The sequence below is a fragment of the Leuciscus leuciscus genome (genome assembly GCF_965113295.1).
Source record: "Leuciscus leuciscus genome assembly, chromosome: 10".
Taxonomy (NCBI): domain Eukaryota; kingdom Metazoa; phylum Chordata; class Actinopteri; order Cypriniformes; family Leuciscidae; genus Leuciscus; species Leuciscus leuciscus.
Genome location: NC_138734.1, coordinates 18,473,243 through 18,490,594, shown reverse-complemented (window position 1 = coordinate 18,490,594; position 17,352 = coordinate 18,473,243). Strand labels below are relative to the sequence as shown.

Below are 17,352 nucleotides of genomic sequence, written 5' to 3'. Positions count from 1 at the left end.
GCGTTTTACACTTAGTGATACCAGAGAATGTCTAATAGGAAGAGAATTGGCACTCTCTGCTTACTTCCGGGTTCTGGATTGGTTGCAGTAACACGTCTCTGTCCATGCGGGGGCGCTCGCGAGCGAGTGCAGAATGAATGGAGGTCTATGGCGAAAAACCCTCAAAATCCACTTTTCTCAGGATATAATTTTTTGTCTAGTAATTTGAATGTTGTATTCGAAAGGAGATGCAAAGAAATTACACATTGCTGGGTGTTAGATTTTTTAGAGCCACGTTTTGGTTTAAAAAGTCTTTTAAAATGTCAATGACGTCAGAATGCTGACGTCATTAGCAGAATGCTAGCGTGTTATGGGCAACAACAACTCAACCTGTAAGAAATCGAAAAGAAATAAGTACTCGTTCATTCAACTTTCGACCTATAACCCATGTTGAACTTGCAAAGCCTACAATAAAATCTGAGATTTCTCAACGGCAATCGGGTGAAAGAGACACATTTAGCCGTCTAGCCCCATAGACTCCCATTCAGTCTGCACTCGCTCGCGATCACCCCCAGTGGAATTCTAATGGAACTGCAACCAAAATCAATACAATGGGGCTGAATAGGGAGTGCCAAGGCTCTCCGTAGACGGGCTCTGGTGATACTCATGGACGAAGTCGATAACTGGAAGCCATGTTAATCTTGGAATAATACGGCCACCGTAGGAGTTAAAACGCACTCGGAATTGAAAGGAACAGAAATTAATATTCACTGGGTAGCCATATAACTTTTCACCGCTAGAGGGGGGGGAAACACACAGTGTAGCTTTAATATTTTCCAACAAAGTATCTTTTGAGGACTACAAACATAAAGACTGTACTTGCTGCCACCATAATTGCATGACTTGTGCCAAGACAAACATTGCTGGATTTTGTGTTGTGATAGATTTTTTTTGTGTTTATTCTATAGGGAACAGAGGAGGTCCTCATTTGTTGGGTTCCATGCAAGACCTGGTAGGTGTACTAATGTACAGTTTATTACATACACAACATTTTAAACATTAACAATGTCAACAGTTACTGAAATGTTTGAATATTTTTTAATAGTTATATTTCATAAAATGATATACCATTTTGCCAGTTACTCAGTAAATCTTTACTCAAAACATTGTCTCTTTACAGTGGGACCAAATGGAAGGACTCCTGGGAGCCCTCCTCCCTTCTTGAATAATGAATTAAACATTTTTTTGAATTTTGTATTTTTTTATAATGAATAAAATAACTACAAACATAAACAAAGTTACTGATTTGTTATTCATTGCCTAAATTGTATATGCTATATACAGGACATACAGATCTTTAGAAATAACCTAATTAAAAATCCTGTGTTAAATGTCAGTTTTGTATGAATAACGGTTATATCTACATCTGTCAAATATGTTATGTTCTCACCTGTGTTTGTCTGTGTATGTAGTTATATATAACTGTCTATATATTGTTTGTTAGCAGGATTTCTTGTAACTTGGTGGATGGGTAGGACATGGTCCAGGAAGAAACCTATTATATTTTGTGGCAGTTTAAATTTTGATTAGATTTTAGATTAATTAAATTTGATGTAGTTGGAGACATTTGTTCTACTGTATGCCCTTAATGTTCAGGTTTGTGTCCCTCTGTCCAGATGACATTGAGCGGAGAACATCATTATGGTGCTGGTTCCACCCCAGGGCAGGAAGTGGAACAGTAGTTGGCATGCCGTGTAGATGTACCATCGTTATCTGCCTCTATATTTGGATAGAAGACCAGTAGTAGTTGTATCTTTTGATCTATTATTCATTGGCAATGCAATAATTATGCCTTCAAAGCATCAAATTGATTTAATATTGGCATATAATTACCAATAGATTGAAATTCATAGAAAGAGAACTGTTTCAATTTCCAAGAAACAAATGTTACTTGTTTTACACAACCTAAACAGTATTGAACAGAATAACCTGTATTATAAATATCAGGTGATCAGAGAACAAATATAAAATAATGGTTCATACACTTAATAATAATTATCTTGTCTTTTTAGACTTCTAAAGCTATATAGATCCACTTTGGGACCTGGAAACCCTGAAAGCTCACCTTCACCTAGAGAGAGAATGGGTATATGGTAAGAAAATGATGAACATTATCTGACATGAAGTAGTTTTGTCTTTATTATGAAGTTGACCGCTGTGTTGATCACTTTTTGTCATATGATATCAGCACCATGTTATTCTGCTGTAGTAATCACAAATTAAATGCTTGTCTATTACAATTTCACAAGCTCTCCACCCAAATTTTTATAGTCACTTGTATGATATCTTAGAATCATTTACATTAAGGTGCATTTTCTTTTGGAATTGTCATGTTTTTGGGGGCTTTGACTCCTGTGTGATGATGCGTCATCTTTTCTTTCTGTTTTTCCTAGCCATTCCTCTACAGGTTTCGGTGACTTGACAGAGGACGCTACATATGGGAGGTCTCTCAATCGGAGGTCTCTCAGAAGTCAACACAGACAGGCTGTAAATGCATACAGCAGTATAGGCGCTTTTGATGACATTGAGGACAGCACTGAAGATGTGTACAAAATAAACCTGCCTTGCTTTTATATCAAACAGCCCTTTTTATGAAGTGATTTACAGTACAAGGGGATTGTCATCAGAAACCCAACTGTTGGAAAATAGTGTACTTTGATTTTTACATTTCAAACCAAAGCTACTAAGTGTTTTCACCCATAGCTCAGAGATAATCAAGGCCAACATATCTTCAGGAAAGTATTGACAATATAAATAATGGCCCTTTGGTAAATGTTCAGATTATGTATTTTTATTAGAAACAAAGACAAAATACTAACTATGGGTAAAGGTCTTTTTTTTTTTTTAGCTTTTTTATTGCTTTTCCTTTCCAGCACTTTTATAGAATGTCAATTATATCATTGAAGCTTTTAAGATATATTTACCTGCCTTCATTCTTAAATTCAAAACTCAAAAATGAAATAAGATATCAGCAAAAACTAAAATTGGACTATTCTTATGAATTTCATTGTCTCTTTTTTTCTGATAACAAAAACAGAAAAGCTGCTGTTTCTCCTGACTGGCATCACCAAGTAGCGGATTAATAACGTTAAAAGTCTTTTTGCATGTTATTACAATGCATTACTGGTATTTGCTTTTCACGTGTTCATTAACCTATAAGACTACTGTATTGTGCAGAGACAGTTTCAATCTCTGCCAACTTAACTGTTGGTGGTGTTTGTGAGGTTTTTGCATCACTGTTTGGTAGTGAGCTTGCTAGTTTCAGTCCAAAACTCCTTAGTGCTGCTTTAAATAAATCATTGTTACTTTTGCTTGTAAAAAATCTGATGAAGTACATTGATTATAATGTACTTTACTTCAGTATTTCCATATTATACTTTAAGTGTATGTATGTAGGCTATGTATGCAATATGTATATACTGTTTGTAGTTTCAGCATACTTGTTAATGAACACCATCAAATCGATATTAAACCATACATGTTTTTCTGTTATGCTTTCCATATCGCATCATCTAAATGTACATCAATATAGTTATAAATCATATCCACTTTCACTGACATCCTGTAAAACTGTATGTAGAAATCTCTTTCTTTGTCTTGATGCATACATATGTGCAGTACTATAATAAACACAATTGTGATGGCTTTGCCTGTTGAGTGAACTTCCTATGAAAGTACAATTTGGACACATAATTGGTTTACTCTTTAGACTAATGCAGATGCGCACAAGTTCATGGCTCGTGCAAAAACACTTAAATAGTGCATATTTTACTTGGGTGTGGTACATACATATGTGCACTACTGTAATAAACACAATTGTGATAGCATTGTCTGTTGTGTGAACCTCCAGTACCATTTGGACACATAATTGGCTGACTCTAGACCAGGGATGGGCAACTTCGGTCATGGAGGTCCACTGTCCTACAGAGTTTAGCTTCAACCCTGATCAAACACACCTGAACCAGATAATCAAGGTCTGATTATCTGGTTCAGGTGTGTTTAAATGGGGTTGGAGCTAAACTCTGCAGGACAGTGGCCCTCCAGGACTGAGTTTGGACACCCCTGCTCTAGACTAATGCAGATGTTCACAAGTTCATAACTAGTGCTAAAACACTTAAATAGTGCATATTTTACTTGGGTATGGTACATACATATGTGCACTACTGTAATAAACACAATTGTGATAGCATTGCCTGTTGTGTGAACTTCCAGTACCATTTGGACACATTATTGGCTGACACATAATTGGCTGACTCTAGACCAGTGGTTCCCAAACCTGTCCTGGAGGCACCCCAACACTGCACGTTTTCTTTGTCTCCCTAATCAAGCACACCAGATTCAACTCATCAGCTCATTATCACATGGGTTAATGAGCTGATGAGTTGAATCAGGTGTGTTTGATTAGGGAGACAAAGAAAATGTGCAGTGTGGGGTGCCTTCAGGACAGGTTTGGGAACCACTGCTTGCAGATGCTCACAAGTTCATGACTCGTGCAAAAACACTTAAATAGTGCATATTTTACTTAGGTGGGGTACATACATATGTGCACTACTGTAATAAACACAATTGTGATGGCATTGCCTGTGGGGTTGGAGGTTGAGCCTCCAAAGGCCTCACTGAAACTATGCCCGGGACAAGGCTGTGTCCATGAAATGTTGAAATTAAAGCCTGACGTAGGACTAACCCAAATACATTTTTGGAAAGATCTCGGCCTGGAGAGTAATATATGCCAGTTTGAAGATTAGAAATGGGTCCTGCTTTGAAATATTGACCTCTGAACCGTGACCTCAGCAAATGTTGAAAGCCTTGTCATTCAGGAAGAGAAGGGGCTACAGGCATGGGACCAATTGTTATAAAGAGCCCTTCACTTTAGCTATGTGACTATACTCTTGTGGATAGAGTCACTAAAAGGGGGTGCAGTCAATTATGGTCAAAATTGATTTTCTCCTATTTAGCAGTTATATATTTAAAATATTATCACACAAATGCGATTAACATCCACTTATATCCATATGTGTAGTCTTAATTCAGTATTTATAACTTCCGATTCTAAGTAACAAGTTATATTGATTTAAACTACAATTCCCTAAAGCAGCGCAATGCGGCTTGATACAAATTAGCGTCATATTTGTAGTTCTTCCAGTTAGCAAAGTATTGCTGTAAATAGGGTTGTAAAAAGATGCATCTACGCAATATATCAAACATATAGTACAGGCGAAGACGTACTTACACTGTATTTAGATGATCTATGTTAAGAAAAAGTAAGATTGTTAGTTTATTTCAGATATTTTGGAGTAGCTTAATAAAAACATTAGCAGCACCACAGCTCGTCCTGCTGGCAAAATAGGGGTTTAAAGTAGGGTTATAAAACCATCTATAAGCAGAATAAAGGTTTTACTGCAGCCGAAGTTTTAAAACGTTTGTTTGGCCATATGGCTTTACTAAACTGCCCCCCTTTGTGCTTAAAAATGTGCTGTCAGCTATAGCTAAACAATCATGCATTTTGTGTTAGCAGCAAGGATTAATGTGCTTCATATGAATAATGGTATTTGGGTGAATATATGGCGTTGTTTGTATTTAGTTTGCGTATACTTTCGGACGTGAAACTATTTACTATAGTAAAGTTTAGTATAGGCTACGGTATTATAGTATTTACGGTTAATAAATGCTACATATTACTATAATTTTTATATTACCACAACTATAGAATAACAAATAGTATTTCCTATAAATTACTTTAGCCTACTATTTTTTCATGCTGACAATAGGTGCTTAAAAATAAGACTAGCCTACCATTATATATATATATATGTTTTGACAAAGTAAAAATGGATGTATGTACTCCTTCATAGTATCTGCAACCACTTCCCCAAAGCATTTTGGAAAAGTTGTATTAATATTATAATTGTGTACAGGCAAAATAGTTGAAAATGCTACAAGAATACAAATAAAATGTGGTCATTCTCTACCTATCTGTCAGTATGTTTGTGTGATGTCATCCATGAGACGTCTTCATTTTTTCCCCCCTCACCATCCTCAGTGATGGCACCGTCCATATGGTATATGCCATGATCCAACAGTTGTTTGCATCCATGTTTTTTAAAAAGCAAAAATGGTGTTATCTTTGCCACAAAAGGCAAATTAAATAATTAACCACGATTATATTCCATTTCACTTATTAAGCCTATAATCCAAAGGTTCAATGACATCATCACTGAGCGTGCAGTATCAGGTTTGCAAGTTCAGCTAGACTATGTATTGCATGTGATCTTACATGTGTTGTAACAAAAAAATCGTCAACGTAGAAAATATGTGGTGAACAAACGTGTACAAGATAAAAATGACAAATTATAACAAACTGAAATAATGACGATAATTGTTTTACTAAAGAAATTAAGAATCAGTCAGGCAGTGATAGAAAAATCAGGTTCAAGGTTTTATTATTAACAATGGGGAGAGAGCCTGGCTTCAAAATAGATTCACAAACTTATCTGACTAGACCAGAGAACCTCAGATTTAAGTTACTTCTTTGAAGGGAGAGTCAATTACTGGGCCCAGCTAACTTGAGCTACTCAGAGTCAGGAGACCAGTTTGTGCAGTGGAGAGAAGAGAATCTATAATTCATCATCTGAAGAGGCATCTGTGGAGACATGCTCATATGGGTCTTCATCCTCATCCTCATCCTCATCCTCATCATCTTCTTCTTCAACAACAGTTCCACCATTCCCATTTACCACTATTTGGGAGTAGGTTTCTTTCACAGCTACCAGGTCTGTTTTGAGCTCCTCACATTTTTGGAGGACAGCACTGTGCAGGCCATGGTAAGCTTGACCAGACAGTCCTGAAGGGTAGCCTAAAAATCAAATTGGGATATACAAAAAAAAGCAATTAACCAAAACATCATTATGGCAGTTTGTATGAATTATCATCTGCAAGCAGTTTAATATAACTATATGAAGTAAACAGCATTAAGAATTTAGTACTCACTCTGTGTGGCCAGGTCATCTGATAGTACACTAGCCTGGTCCTTCAAGGCCCTGCAGGTTCTTGTAAGATGAGTCCAATGTTGTTTCATTTCCTCTACAATTATAGCCTCTTCCTCAATCAGTCTCTCCAGCTGCATCACCTTGTCAAAAACCTTCTTCTTCATGCCTAAGGAAGTGTCAGGCTCTATGAAGACAAATGACCAATTGAATTAACCACCATATTAAAATACTACCTCTTAATGCCTTTTTGGGAGTAAAATCCAATAATGGTACAATTCTCTGTCCCTACAACATAGGCAACAAGTGATTGGTGTTGAATCTACAGTGTGAAAAAAAAAAAAAAGGGCGAGCCACCTTGACATTAATCTGAGGAATTAGACCTTGACTCACTTTCTCTTCAGTGTAGTTAGAGTTGGCAAAAACAAAACAGTTTAAAAATAAAAATCTAAAATTGTCTATCCCAGATTTTCCAAAACAAATGAAAAGCACATGGGCCTCTTTCCTTTGAAAGTCGGAGTTTAATGAGGTAAGTGTTTAAATGAAGATTCACTAAAATTATCAATGTCAGACTTTACATACCAGAATCCCAAGGCCAGATAGGGCTTTCTGTTGCCAGAAGGTCTTCAATCGAATCTACAGATTCTGTGGTGGTTGGAAGATCATTGTATTGGGATATGGCATTATACAGCTTTTTCTTATCCTCTCTAATCCGTCTTCGGATCTTGTGTCGCTGTTTGTTACGGTCTGCAGCAAAAAAAAAAACACAGCAAAAAGAATTAAGGAGGATATGCATAAAGTTGGTCATTGTGCTAATGGACATCCAAAAGGCGCCTTACAAATTATGTTATAAAGCTCACATATCATCAGTGACTAAAAATGCAATTGTAGAATATTTTGACTACACCTCTGGTCATTTAACCATAATAAATAACCTGGAATGTGGCCAATGTTCAAGTAATGCAGGGAGTTGGGTGATGGTAACATTAGACATATATGATGTAAGATGTGATCAAATTTAAAATTACTTAGTTATAGCTATAGATATCACATTTTAAAATGAACTCCACAAGTACATGAAGGCTACTTACCGGTTACTCGATACAGATCCCTCTTTTTCTGCTGGATGCCCAAGAATAGACCTTCAATCAGATGTTGCAACGCCACTGGATCATCTGTTCTGAGGTCATCTGGTGCTGTAAAGTATTTGTGAATGTATTTGATCAGAATCATGCATTTTCTTCTATCAAAAATAGAACAATTATACCATTTCTATAAAACACCTTATACATGAAATATGGTAAAAGGAGGATTCAATAAGAAGAATGTAGTAGGAACACATGTAAAAAAAAAAAAGGACATCCACAAATGTTCTACCAAAGAATCTGAAAACATTTGTTCAGTTTGCTCATTTTTCAAGGGTGAATAAGTATTATAAATTTGAGGGAGAAAACTACATCACCTAAGTTTAATTATTAACTTGGCATTTCAAGCCCTTTCTTCGTTGATTTCCACTTTTGTTGTCGCGTGTTTTCTCAGCGTGCTCCCCCTACTGCTGTGAGGAGTATATTTCACAACACTGGCGTAAAAAAGTAAAATAAAAAACACACACACACTCACACACTCACACACTCACACACTCACACACTCACGGCACCCTCGTCTACCTTTCTACCGCTGCTCAAGTGCCTTTGTTATTATCGGAGCCGGCCAACTTTAATCACGTGGAGCTTTGTCTACCGAGGTGGGTAATACATCATACACAGTATAACCTGGAATGTGGAATGTGGAGTGTGGAGTGTGTGTTTATGTTGAATTGCCGTAAAGCAGTTTGTGTTTTTCGCTTGTTCTCGCTTCTCACGAGACTTCCTATTTCCAACTTACCGGGACATTAGTCCCCATGTTGCAAGGTTGGTTTTCCGCCTGGGAACGCTGGGGGGTGCGGGGAAAGTCACCATTGTCACCAGAACAGGTTATTTAACCAGCCAAATGATTTCTAAACGGTTTTATTAAGTTGAAATAGTAACCAAGTTCCCCTTTAAAAACACAGTTTTTAGAGAGTTCCCAATCATAAGCTTTTTAATATTGTTTGGTATGACCACTTAACATCACTTAAGAGGTCAGGTGTTAAAACACAAACCAGCATAATAATTTTTTTATTTATGATCATTTTCTATCGATAGGAGACAGCAACAAGTACATACTTACTGTCAACTGCCCACTGTCTCACATCAGTGACCCACTGTTGCAGTTCCTCATCAGACCTTTGCGTGCACTTCTTTATAGCCTCAATGTCATCTTTGACTTCCTTTGTCTTTTGGATAGTCTCAAAAGAATAATTAATGGAAAGTCACACAAACCTTCGGCAATACTGAAATTATTAGATGCTTAGTATGTACAACATATCAGTGGACTTTAGTCAATTGAAATTTAACCTTCATTGATGAAATTATTATTTTGTACTTACCTTCAAGTACCGTGTAGACAAGTACTTGTGCAGGTTTCTTTTTTTCCGCTCATTCCATCCTCTGGCATGCAATGTGATCATATCTACTCGTGCTGCAATGATGAAAGGCTTAAATGTGCTTTTCAATTAGTGGTTAGTCACAGAGTATGATGAATGAAATAAAATAATAAAATAAAAAATAAAGCAAGCTGTTTTAACAATTACAATGCTACCAAAGCACAATACATGAGAACTGTAAAAAAGGACCACTTACCAGCCTTACTCATGTATTTTGTAGTTAGAGCCACACGGGACAAAAAGCTGTTCACTTGCTCAACTTCTTCACCAATCGTTGTGCCTGCCCCTGTTTGGTTTTTGCCACCCCACTGCACCTACAGCAAGCACACCAGATGTCCAAACTAAAAATATCAAGTTCATGGATGTCAAAATGGTAAAAGGCTTAGTTACCATATTGTTCGAGAATATACATTTACCTCACATTTTGTAGAGTGCCCCTTTGCATGCATAACTGAGAGAAATGGCTTCATCTGAGTTAAGTTTTGCATTTCGGGGAAAGCTCGAACCACCTTTTGAAGATACGGCCAATATCGACACATGATGTCAGTGCAGAAGAACTTGCAGTTTGTTTTTTTGGCCAGTTCCTTCTGCAGAAACAGAGGGTATGCAAATATCTCGCCCCTAAACATGTTCAGACCTCCAAGCAATATGCTGTGCCTGCAAACTGCCACCTCTAGGCCCTCTTCATCACATTTGGTATTTGTCTTTTTAGAGGTCTCCCTGGCTGCAGCCCATGTTGACGTTCCACAGATGCCTTTTCCATGTACCTGTAACAGTGTCATATCAAATATATATAATATATATATATATATATATATATATATATATATATATATATATATATATATATATATATATATATATATATATATATATAATACACACACTAAATCCTGATTCACTGTGTACAATCCCAAATCTTTTGACAAATATCTTACTGGAATGGTCTTCTCACGAACACAATCAACAAATGTTGCTACATCTTTGTCATTAGCCAGAAAAACTCCATCAAAAAATGGTTGTTCCTCTGCCCTACAGGAAGAAAATATGTTAATGACAAAAAAATATTCAAAAGAAATATGGACAAAATAATGTTATCAATAATCAATATTTCAAAAAAAATGTCTAGACACATCTTTTTCATCAGCAGCTGACCAATTAATACTAGCACTTACCTTTTCTGTTCTATACTATTATATTTATTTTTCTGATTAAAAAAATAAAATAATACCTTGCTATGTGTAATGTAATAGACTACCTGAGACTTGTTACATCACGTGTATACTGTTGCCCTCTTGTTGGTCTGATTGCTTCTATTGTTCTTTGGATAAAAGCATCTGCTAAATGATTAAATGTAAATGTTATAATATACCCCTTTGTTTTGCTGAATCTGTATAGTTTTCTGTTTCCATCTGCAGACACAGCAACTGTATCTGGGGTGCAAGCTGGGCAAGAGAAGTGATCAATGCCGCAGAGTTTTTCTCTTTTATGACGACAATATGTCCATTCAAGGAAAGCTTTTTGGAAGACGTTGCCACAAATGTTACCACTCTGAAATTATACAAATTTGAATACAGTGACATGCCAGTAAGACTTGCATAAATGCAGAAAACAAATTACTTTCCAAGTCTTACCCTTCCAAATTGTTGTGAGCGCTGTTGTAACATTTTCACAAATGCTTGTCTTGAAAGCCCAGGTGCAGTGATCTTCAGGTCCTCAAACGATGCAAAGAGGTCTACCTGGTATATGGTTTGAAACTCGACAGTCCCTGGCCAGTAACCACTAAACAACAAGTCCACCACCTCAGGTGTCCATGATGCAAGACATGCTCTGCAATTCATCACTGGCAGGAACATGTCATAGCGACCTGCAAAGATTTCAAAAGAAAATAAATAAATAGTAAACACACTTTGGCTGCATTTACACTTGGCATTAACATGCGATCACTGTGATCCGCTCAAGCAGATCGGATAAGCCAATCGGGACACGGTGTGTTTACACCTGTCCACATCAAGTGGCTTCTGTATCTGGATAACAGATCGGATCTCACATTCCAGAAAAAAAAAAAAGGATTGCTCCGGTCGATCTGAAGTGGTGGGTTATGCTAGCCTGAATGCCAGCCTGTTCGGAAAAATAAAGTTGTCAAGACGGGCCTTATACGATGATGGACAGATGATCAACAGTAACGTAATCATCTACGTCACCAAAGAGTGCTTGGGTTGAATTTGTTTACAACAGTGGTTCTCAACCTCTGCCATGTTTCTATTTTAACCCTGAAATGGCACACCTGATTCAATTAATTAAAGGCTTAATGAGTAGTTGACTAATTGATTAATTGACTAATTCCTGTTGGGGAATTGAATCAGGTGTGCCATTTCAGGGTTAAAACAGAAACATAGCCTGTCAGGGGGTCCCTGCAGGAGAGGTTGAGAACCACTGGTTTACAACAAAGACACCTAACGGAGCAATATCAGACTCATTTTCTGACTAGAATCTGAATATGGTGACGTCAGGCTAGGGTTCTGCAACTTTAGGGTGCAAAAGCAAACATTTCAGTATATTTGCGAATCGATGTACTTCGCACACGTCTGTATCAAAAAACCACACAGCTACGTTCACCAATTCCTGGAGAGAGGAGGGGGAGTAAAGACAGTGGGTGGGTCTTGTGTGATGTCCACCTGTGAATCCAGACACGATGGCTGCATTGCATTTACATTACACTGAGATCTGATCACAATGCGTCCTCGACTCCCTTCGAACCCGGACACACTGATCGGATAACATTCCCATCAGAAGTGCGTTTACACTTGTCTTTTCAATGTGTATGTGGACAACATCCGGATACAGGTCGCATGTTAATACCAAGTGTAAAGACAACCATTGATACTTTTCAGACATCAGTCAGCAGGTTAAGCCAATAGACAAATACAATACAAAACATTGCAAGTCATACCATTTATACAGATGAGTACAACTGATCTTCCAGCTACAACAGCCAGGTTTTGAGGGTCACAATCACAAATTTTGTCAGGTTGTGTAATGGGCAGCAAACACACTAGATGAAAGGAAAAATATATTAACTAAAATAAAAACTTTCAAGTTTTTATAAGCTTATATATAAAATATATTTATATATAAGCTTTCAAGTACTTCTTACCTTGCTCATAAATGACGTTTTGGCCACTGAGGTCTTGCACAGCAGTTGATGGTGGGAGAGGTTTATAGAACCCATCTATAAGAGTCTCTCGGTTGTGAAAAACAAAATGTTGATGCGTAGAAACGTCACACTGGCCACAGTAACGGGGTTTCGGGAAACAGTCCTTGCACCTGATGACTGCTTCTTTCAAGCTGCAGTGATCACAAGGACCATAATGCACACAGTCTGAAGCAAGCAAACTGTCAAGGAGTTTTGGCCTTGCTTCATGCCAGCGTTCTTCAGACAAGGTTTTCCTCAATGCCCAATCATGAGATGCTGCTGATCTGGGTTCGTCACAATCCATTGCATTTTGGAGTAGCTGTAGTTGTAAATCTTGCAATAAAAAATAAAATTACATTACAACTCCTTACCTGTTACAAGCTCGTAAACCAAGAGCACAAACTCACAAAACATTAAACAAGTAATCTCTCGGATATTTGTACATTTAACATTTATCATAAAATGTTGCCACTTTTGTTCATTCAGAGGGACTTTGTGAAGACAGTGATACAGTTCCGATGGTTAAAAACATCTAAGCTAAACTTACCAATAATCTGGTGTGCATCTACATCTCCAAAATGTTGTTTGGAAGTTGCAGCTTCAGATGTGCTTGCAGTTTCTATAATTATACAATTTTAATGCAGTATCATGCAACCAACAACAAACAACCGAACAGATGCAAATCAACATGAAATGGGATTACTTATAGGGAATAGAAAGGGGAACTCTTTTCCACTGTACAGCAGCTCATATGAAAATGTATTTTACAAAATTACCTGTCTGTTAGTATAGACGGACTTCAGGGTATAAATGTCAAAGATATGTAATAGTAAGCAATATTTTTTTAGCAAACAGTATTTGGTTGAACACACTCCTACATGAAATCAACAAAAACAATTGCTTACCGAGCTCAACTTCTTGAGGGTTACTTGCAGAGGCAATGGTTGAGGCAACTGGTTTTCCAGATCGGTCTAGAGTAAAGTAAACAGAAAAAATTATTTGATTTACACAATTCTTAGTGAAAAATCAAAGGATCTAAAACCTCAAACCATACCTTTCTTTGGTTTGCGCTTCTCATAGACCAAGAATCCTTCTTGGTCTCTTTTTTTCCACCTAAGCTTATGATCAGTCTTCTTTCTTTTTTGTTTTTTAGGTGGTGTTTTGACTGCTTCCTCACTCTGTATTACTCAAACATAAGAGGTAGAACAATGACTCCGAAATATATACATTTTAAGAAGTAGAACAATAACATGATTCAGAATATAATTTATGGAAGTTGCAAAAAATACAAACAGTGGTAGTAACCAATTCCAATGATTCATTCTTTTCACACATTAGTGAAATACTGCTTAATGCAGAATGCGTGCTACTTAATTTTATACAAAATACCTGCATCTCCTCCAAATCAGCCATTATTTCCTCAAGATCACGGTGTAATTCCTCCTCCATATTTTTCTCTGGTGTAGGCTGATCAGATGACTCTCTCAGTCATTTATTTTTTAACACCTGAGGACCATAAAAAACAAAGTACACATAAAAACAAATGAAAATAAATGGGTAGTGGTTTGCAGAGGGTTTAACGTCCATGGTTAAGGTGGGAAACAACCTTGATGAGGTTTCTTTCCCTACCCAGGCAGTGCTTAAATAAATGTTTTCAATGCTAGGTAATTGGGTGCCGGTGATGCGTTGGTGATGCGAGTGTGTAAGGTCCGAAGCGGAGCAACCGCCTAGCATTAATCAACTCACCTGTCTGCGTTGTACTGCAAGAGGCAGAGATATAGTGAGATTACAGATGATCTCAATCTGATCATTCAAATCTGTTAAAATAAAGTTTATAATTAATTTATAAAAACAATACATTTATAAGAGGGTCAGTGACAATCTGAAAACAAATCAACGCAGCATATTTTAGCAAGGGAACTGTAACCAAATTGCTATATAAACCATAGAAACTCCAGGCAGAGTAGGCTCACAAAGCCAAGAGCAACAATTGTTAGAGCTTGTTGTGCTTGGCTAGCGTTGCTGGGAAAGCGGAAACATCTAACTACATTAAAGCTGCTACATTAAAATGCATACACAATATATAAATAAATGTAGTAATACGCACTCATATGCAATTATGGTTATGGCACAAGTTGTTGCTACATGAAAAGACTAACCTCCTGTTCCTTGATAGGCTAAAAAAAAACCTTTAATCTTCTTCCTCTTTGATATGACTGGAACCTGCAAGCACATGCAAAATTGTTTTTAATGTTAGGCATTTGGCTAAACGGAAATGTAGTTTCTTACTGTGAAAACAAAAAATATTAACACCATGATGTTGTGCATTAAAAAAATACACGTTTGTACACGCAGTATTATGGCATCACGTACTTAATTGGTCGACAGATTCATGGGATCTGTAGTTCTATACGACAGATTAAGCTCATCTACATTTAAAGTAATGCATATCTCGAATTTGTTTGCAAATATGGATGCGCTCATAACTGGCGATATGATGATAGTGTGTATTTGCAAATATATATCGTTCTGACAGTTCAGGGTCAGCTCACTAACGTTATCCACCAAAAGTTAACTAGAAAAAAAATACTACAGGATACGTAACGTTAAGTTAATCGAAGGGCATTGCTTTCATCGAGAATGCTCACATGATTTTAACGTCACATTTACCGTTAGGCTACAGAAAACGTAAAAAATGACCTGGCTAACGCTACCTACTTTGGGGTTCTGAGGATGTATGCGGATGTAACTTTATGAACTTCAGCTAAATCACCCAGGCCTGTCCCGTTTATATACTGTCTATGGGCCTGTCCTACCGACATCATGAGCTCTCACGTGATTCTAACGTTACATTTACCATTACAGCAAACATGATTCAGTAAAACAACACATATCACTAAAATTTACCACTGAAATAACAGTTTTATGTTAATGGGATATAATAGTAGGATATAATATAGGCCTGCCTACCACATACCTCTGCTCTGACTGTCGATCGCAATGTCACATACAGTCCTTCTCTTTAGCGACTCCAGTGGACGTTTGTGTTTCAAAACTGTAGCAATATGTACCGGGTGGTACATATTTGTGGCGCTGCAAAAAAGTGTGCAGAGGTACGTATTTCCCATGAGACCAGGTTGAGAAAATATGATCATATAACACCGATTTTATCATCACTGCATTGGTTACCTATAAAGTTCCGTATTAATTATAAGGTATTGCTACTGACTTATAAAGCCCTAAACGGCTTAGCTCCAGTCTATTTAACGGATCTTCTATCGCCCTATAATCCATCGCGCTCTTTAAGATCACTAAATTCAAGGCTTTTGGTCATACCTAGGATATCCAGAACCACCAAAGGAGGGAGAGCATTCTCACATTTGGCTCCAAAACTCTGGAATAGTCTTCCTGATACTGTTCGTTGCTCAGACTCGCTCTCCCAGTTTAAAACTAGATTAAAGTCGCATCTCTTCAGCCAGGCATTCATATAATCCTACAGTTCAAACTACAATCCGGCCTCTAGCTCATAAATGCCAGAGGAGAACTGGCCCCCGACTGAGCCTGGGTTCTCCCAAGGTTTTTTTTCTCCATTAGGTCACCTGATGGAGTTTTAGGACACCATTAGGTCACTTGATGAAGTTTTTCGGTTCCTTGCCACTGTTGCCTTTGGCTTGCTCAGTTGGGGATATTTTGGGGATATTTAATTTAATTCGAATCAATAAATTCCTCTTGAAACAAACTTTGTTGTATTATTTTAATTTAATACTGTGAAGCTGCTTTGATACAATCTGTATTGTGAAAAGCGCTATACAAATAAACTTGACTTGACTTGACTTGACACCGATAAATATCGGTTCCTGGATGCCCCTCTTTCCCAGGTTGGGTTGTTCGGCGACACGGTCGAGAGCTTTGCCCAACAGTTCTCGGCCGCACAGAAGCAGATGGAGGCCATCCGGCACATCCTGCCCCGGCGGACCGCTGCTGCTCCGTCTACTCGTCGCCGAGGTCGGCCTTCTGCGGCGTCCTCCGCTCCCGCTGAGCCCCAGCAGCAGCAACCACCTAGGCCTCTGCGTGGAGCAAGCCGCAGGAAGCCGACCCCGCCCGTCCAGGCTGCTGCCAAACCAGGAGGCAAGCAACGGTGCAAACGACCCTGAGACGGGCGGCCTGGAGGTGGATCAAGTTGCTCTTCAGGAGATGGCGAATGTGGCACTCCTTCCCCTGGTGGAGGGCCGGGCGGAGAATCTTTTGTTTCCTTTTCTTCATGTTCCCCACATTTTCACCCTCACCCACATTTTCAACAAAAGAGCAATTTCTGAAACCTCTGGAGAGAGGGCGCATTTGGCGGTCGACGACGCTATGCCTTGTCACCCCCAAGCCCCTCTTTCATCGCCAGCGGGCAGCAGTGGCTGTGTTCCGGCCGCTATGCCGTCCAAGTCGGGTCCCTGCATTCCGCCGTGCTGCCCCACGCGTTGTACGTCTGTGGTGCCCCTCTTTCCCAGGTTGGGTTGTTCGGCGACGCGGTCGAGAGCTTTGCCCAACAGTTCTCGGCCGCACAGAAGCAGACGGAGGCCATCCGGCACATCCTAAAGCCAGGTCCCGCTTGCTCTGTG

The 17,352-nt window shown here is 38.3% G+C and overlaps 1 protein-coding gene across 3 annotated transcripts; it reads right to left on the bottom strand.

The window, feature by feature from the left end:
• Positions 1 to 6,454: 6,454 nt before the first annotated feature.
• Positions 6,455 to 15,877, bottom strand: LOC309508324 (uncharacterized protein). Of its 3 annotated transcripts, none has more exons than XM_082182910.1 (20): positions 15,713 to 15,877; positions 14,902 to 14,965; positions 14,489 to 14,559; positions 14,132 to 14,248; positions 13,797 to 13,920; positions 13,648 to 13,713; positions 13,290 to 13,361; positions 12,704 to 13,075; positions 12,500 to 12,601; positions 11,181 to 11,413; positions 10,919 to 11,097; positions 10,485 to 10,578; positions 9,963 to 10,313; positions 9,743 to 9,860; positions 9,490 to 9,581; positions 9,231 to 9,348; positions 8,114 to 8,218; positions 7,605 to 7,769; positions 7,027 to 7,209; positions 6,455 to 6,892 (listed from the first exon to the last, which is right to left on the bottom strand). In XM_082182910.1, exons 4-20 carry the CDS (start codon positions 14,189 to 14,191, stop codon positions 6,654 to 6,656), a joined length of 2,673 nt encoding a protein of 890 aa, XP_082039036.1. In that variant the 5' UTR covers positions 14,192 to 14,248; positions 14,489 to 14,559; positions 14,902 to 14,965; positions 15,713 to 15,877; the 3' UTR covers positions 6,455 to 6,653. The 3 variants fall into 3 exon arrangements, with proteins under 3 accessions (XP_082039036.1, XP_082039035.1, XP_082039037.1); XM_082182909.1 differs by having other exon boundaries at positions 15,720 to 15,877; XM_082182911.1 differs by lacking the exon at positions 12,500 to 12,601 and having other exon boundaries at positions 15,720 to 15,877.
• Positions 15,878 to 17,352: the final 1,475 nt, after the last annotated feature.

Coding starts and splice junctions, on each gene's coding strand:
- LOC309508324 (XM_082182910.1), bottom strand. CDS start 14,191: ATGGAGGAGGAATTACACCGTGATCTTGAGGAAATAATGGCTGATTTG. Junction 13,714..13,796: donor GAAGCGCAAACCAAAGAAAG/GTATGGTTTGAG, acceptor ACTTTACTCTAG/ACCGATCTGGAAAACCAGTT. Junction 8,219..9,230: donor GAGACAGTGGGCAGTTGACA/GTAAGTATGTAC, acceptor AATACTTTACAG/CACCAGATGACCTCAGAACA.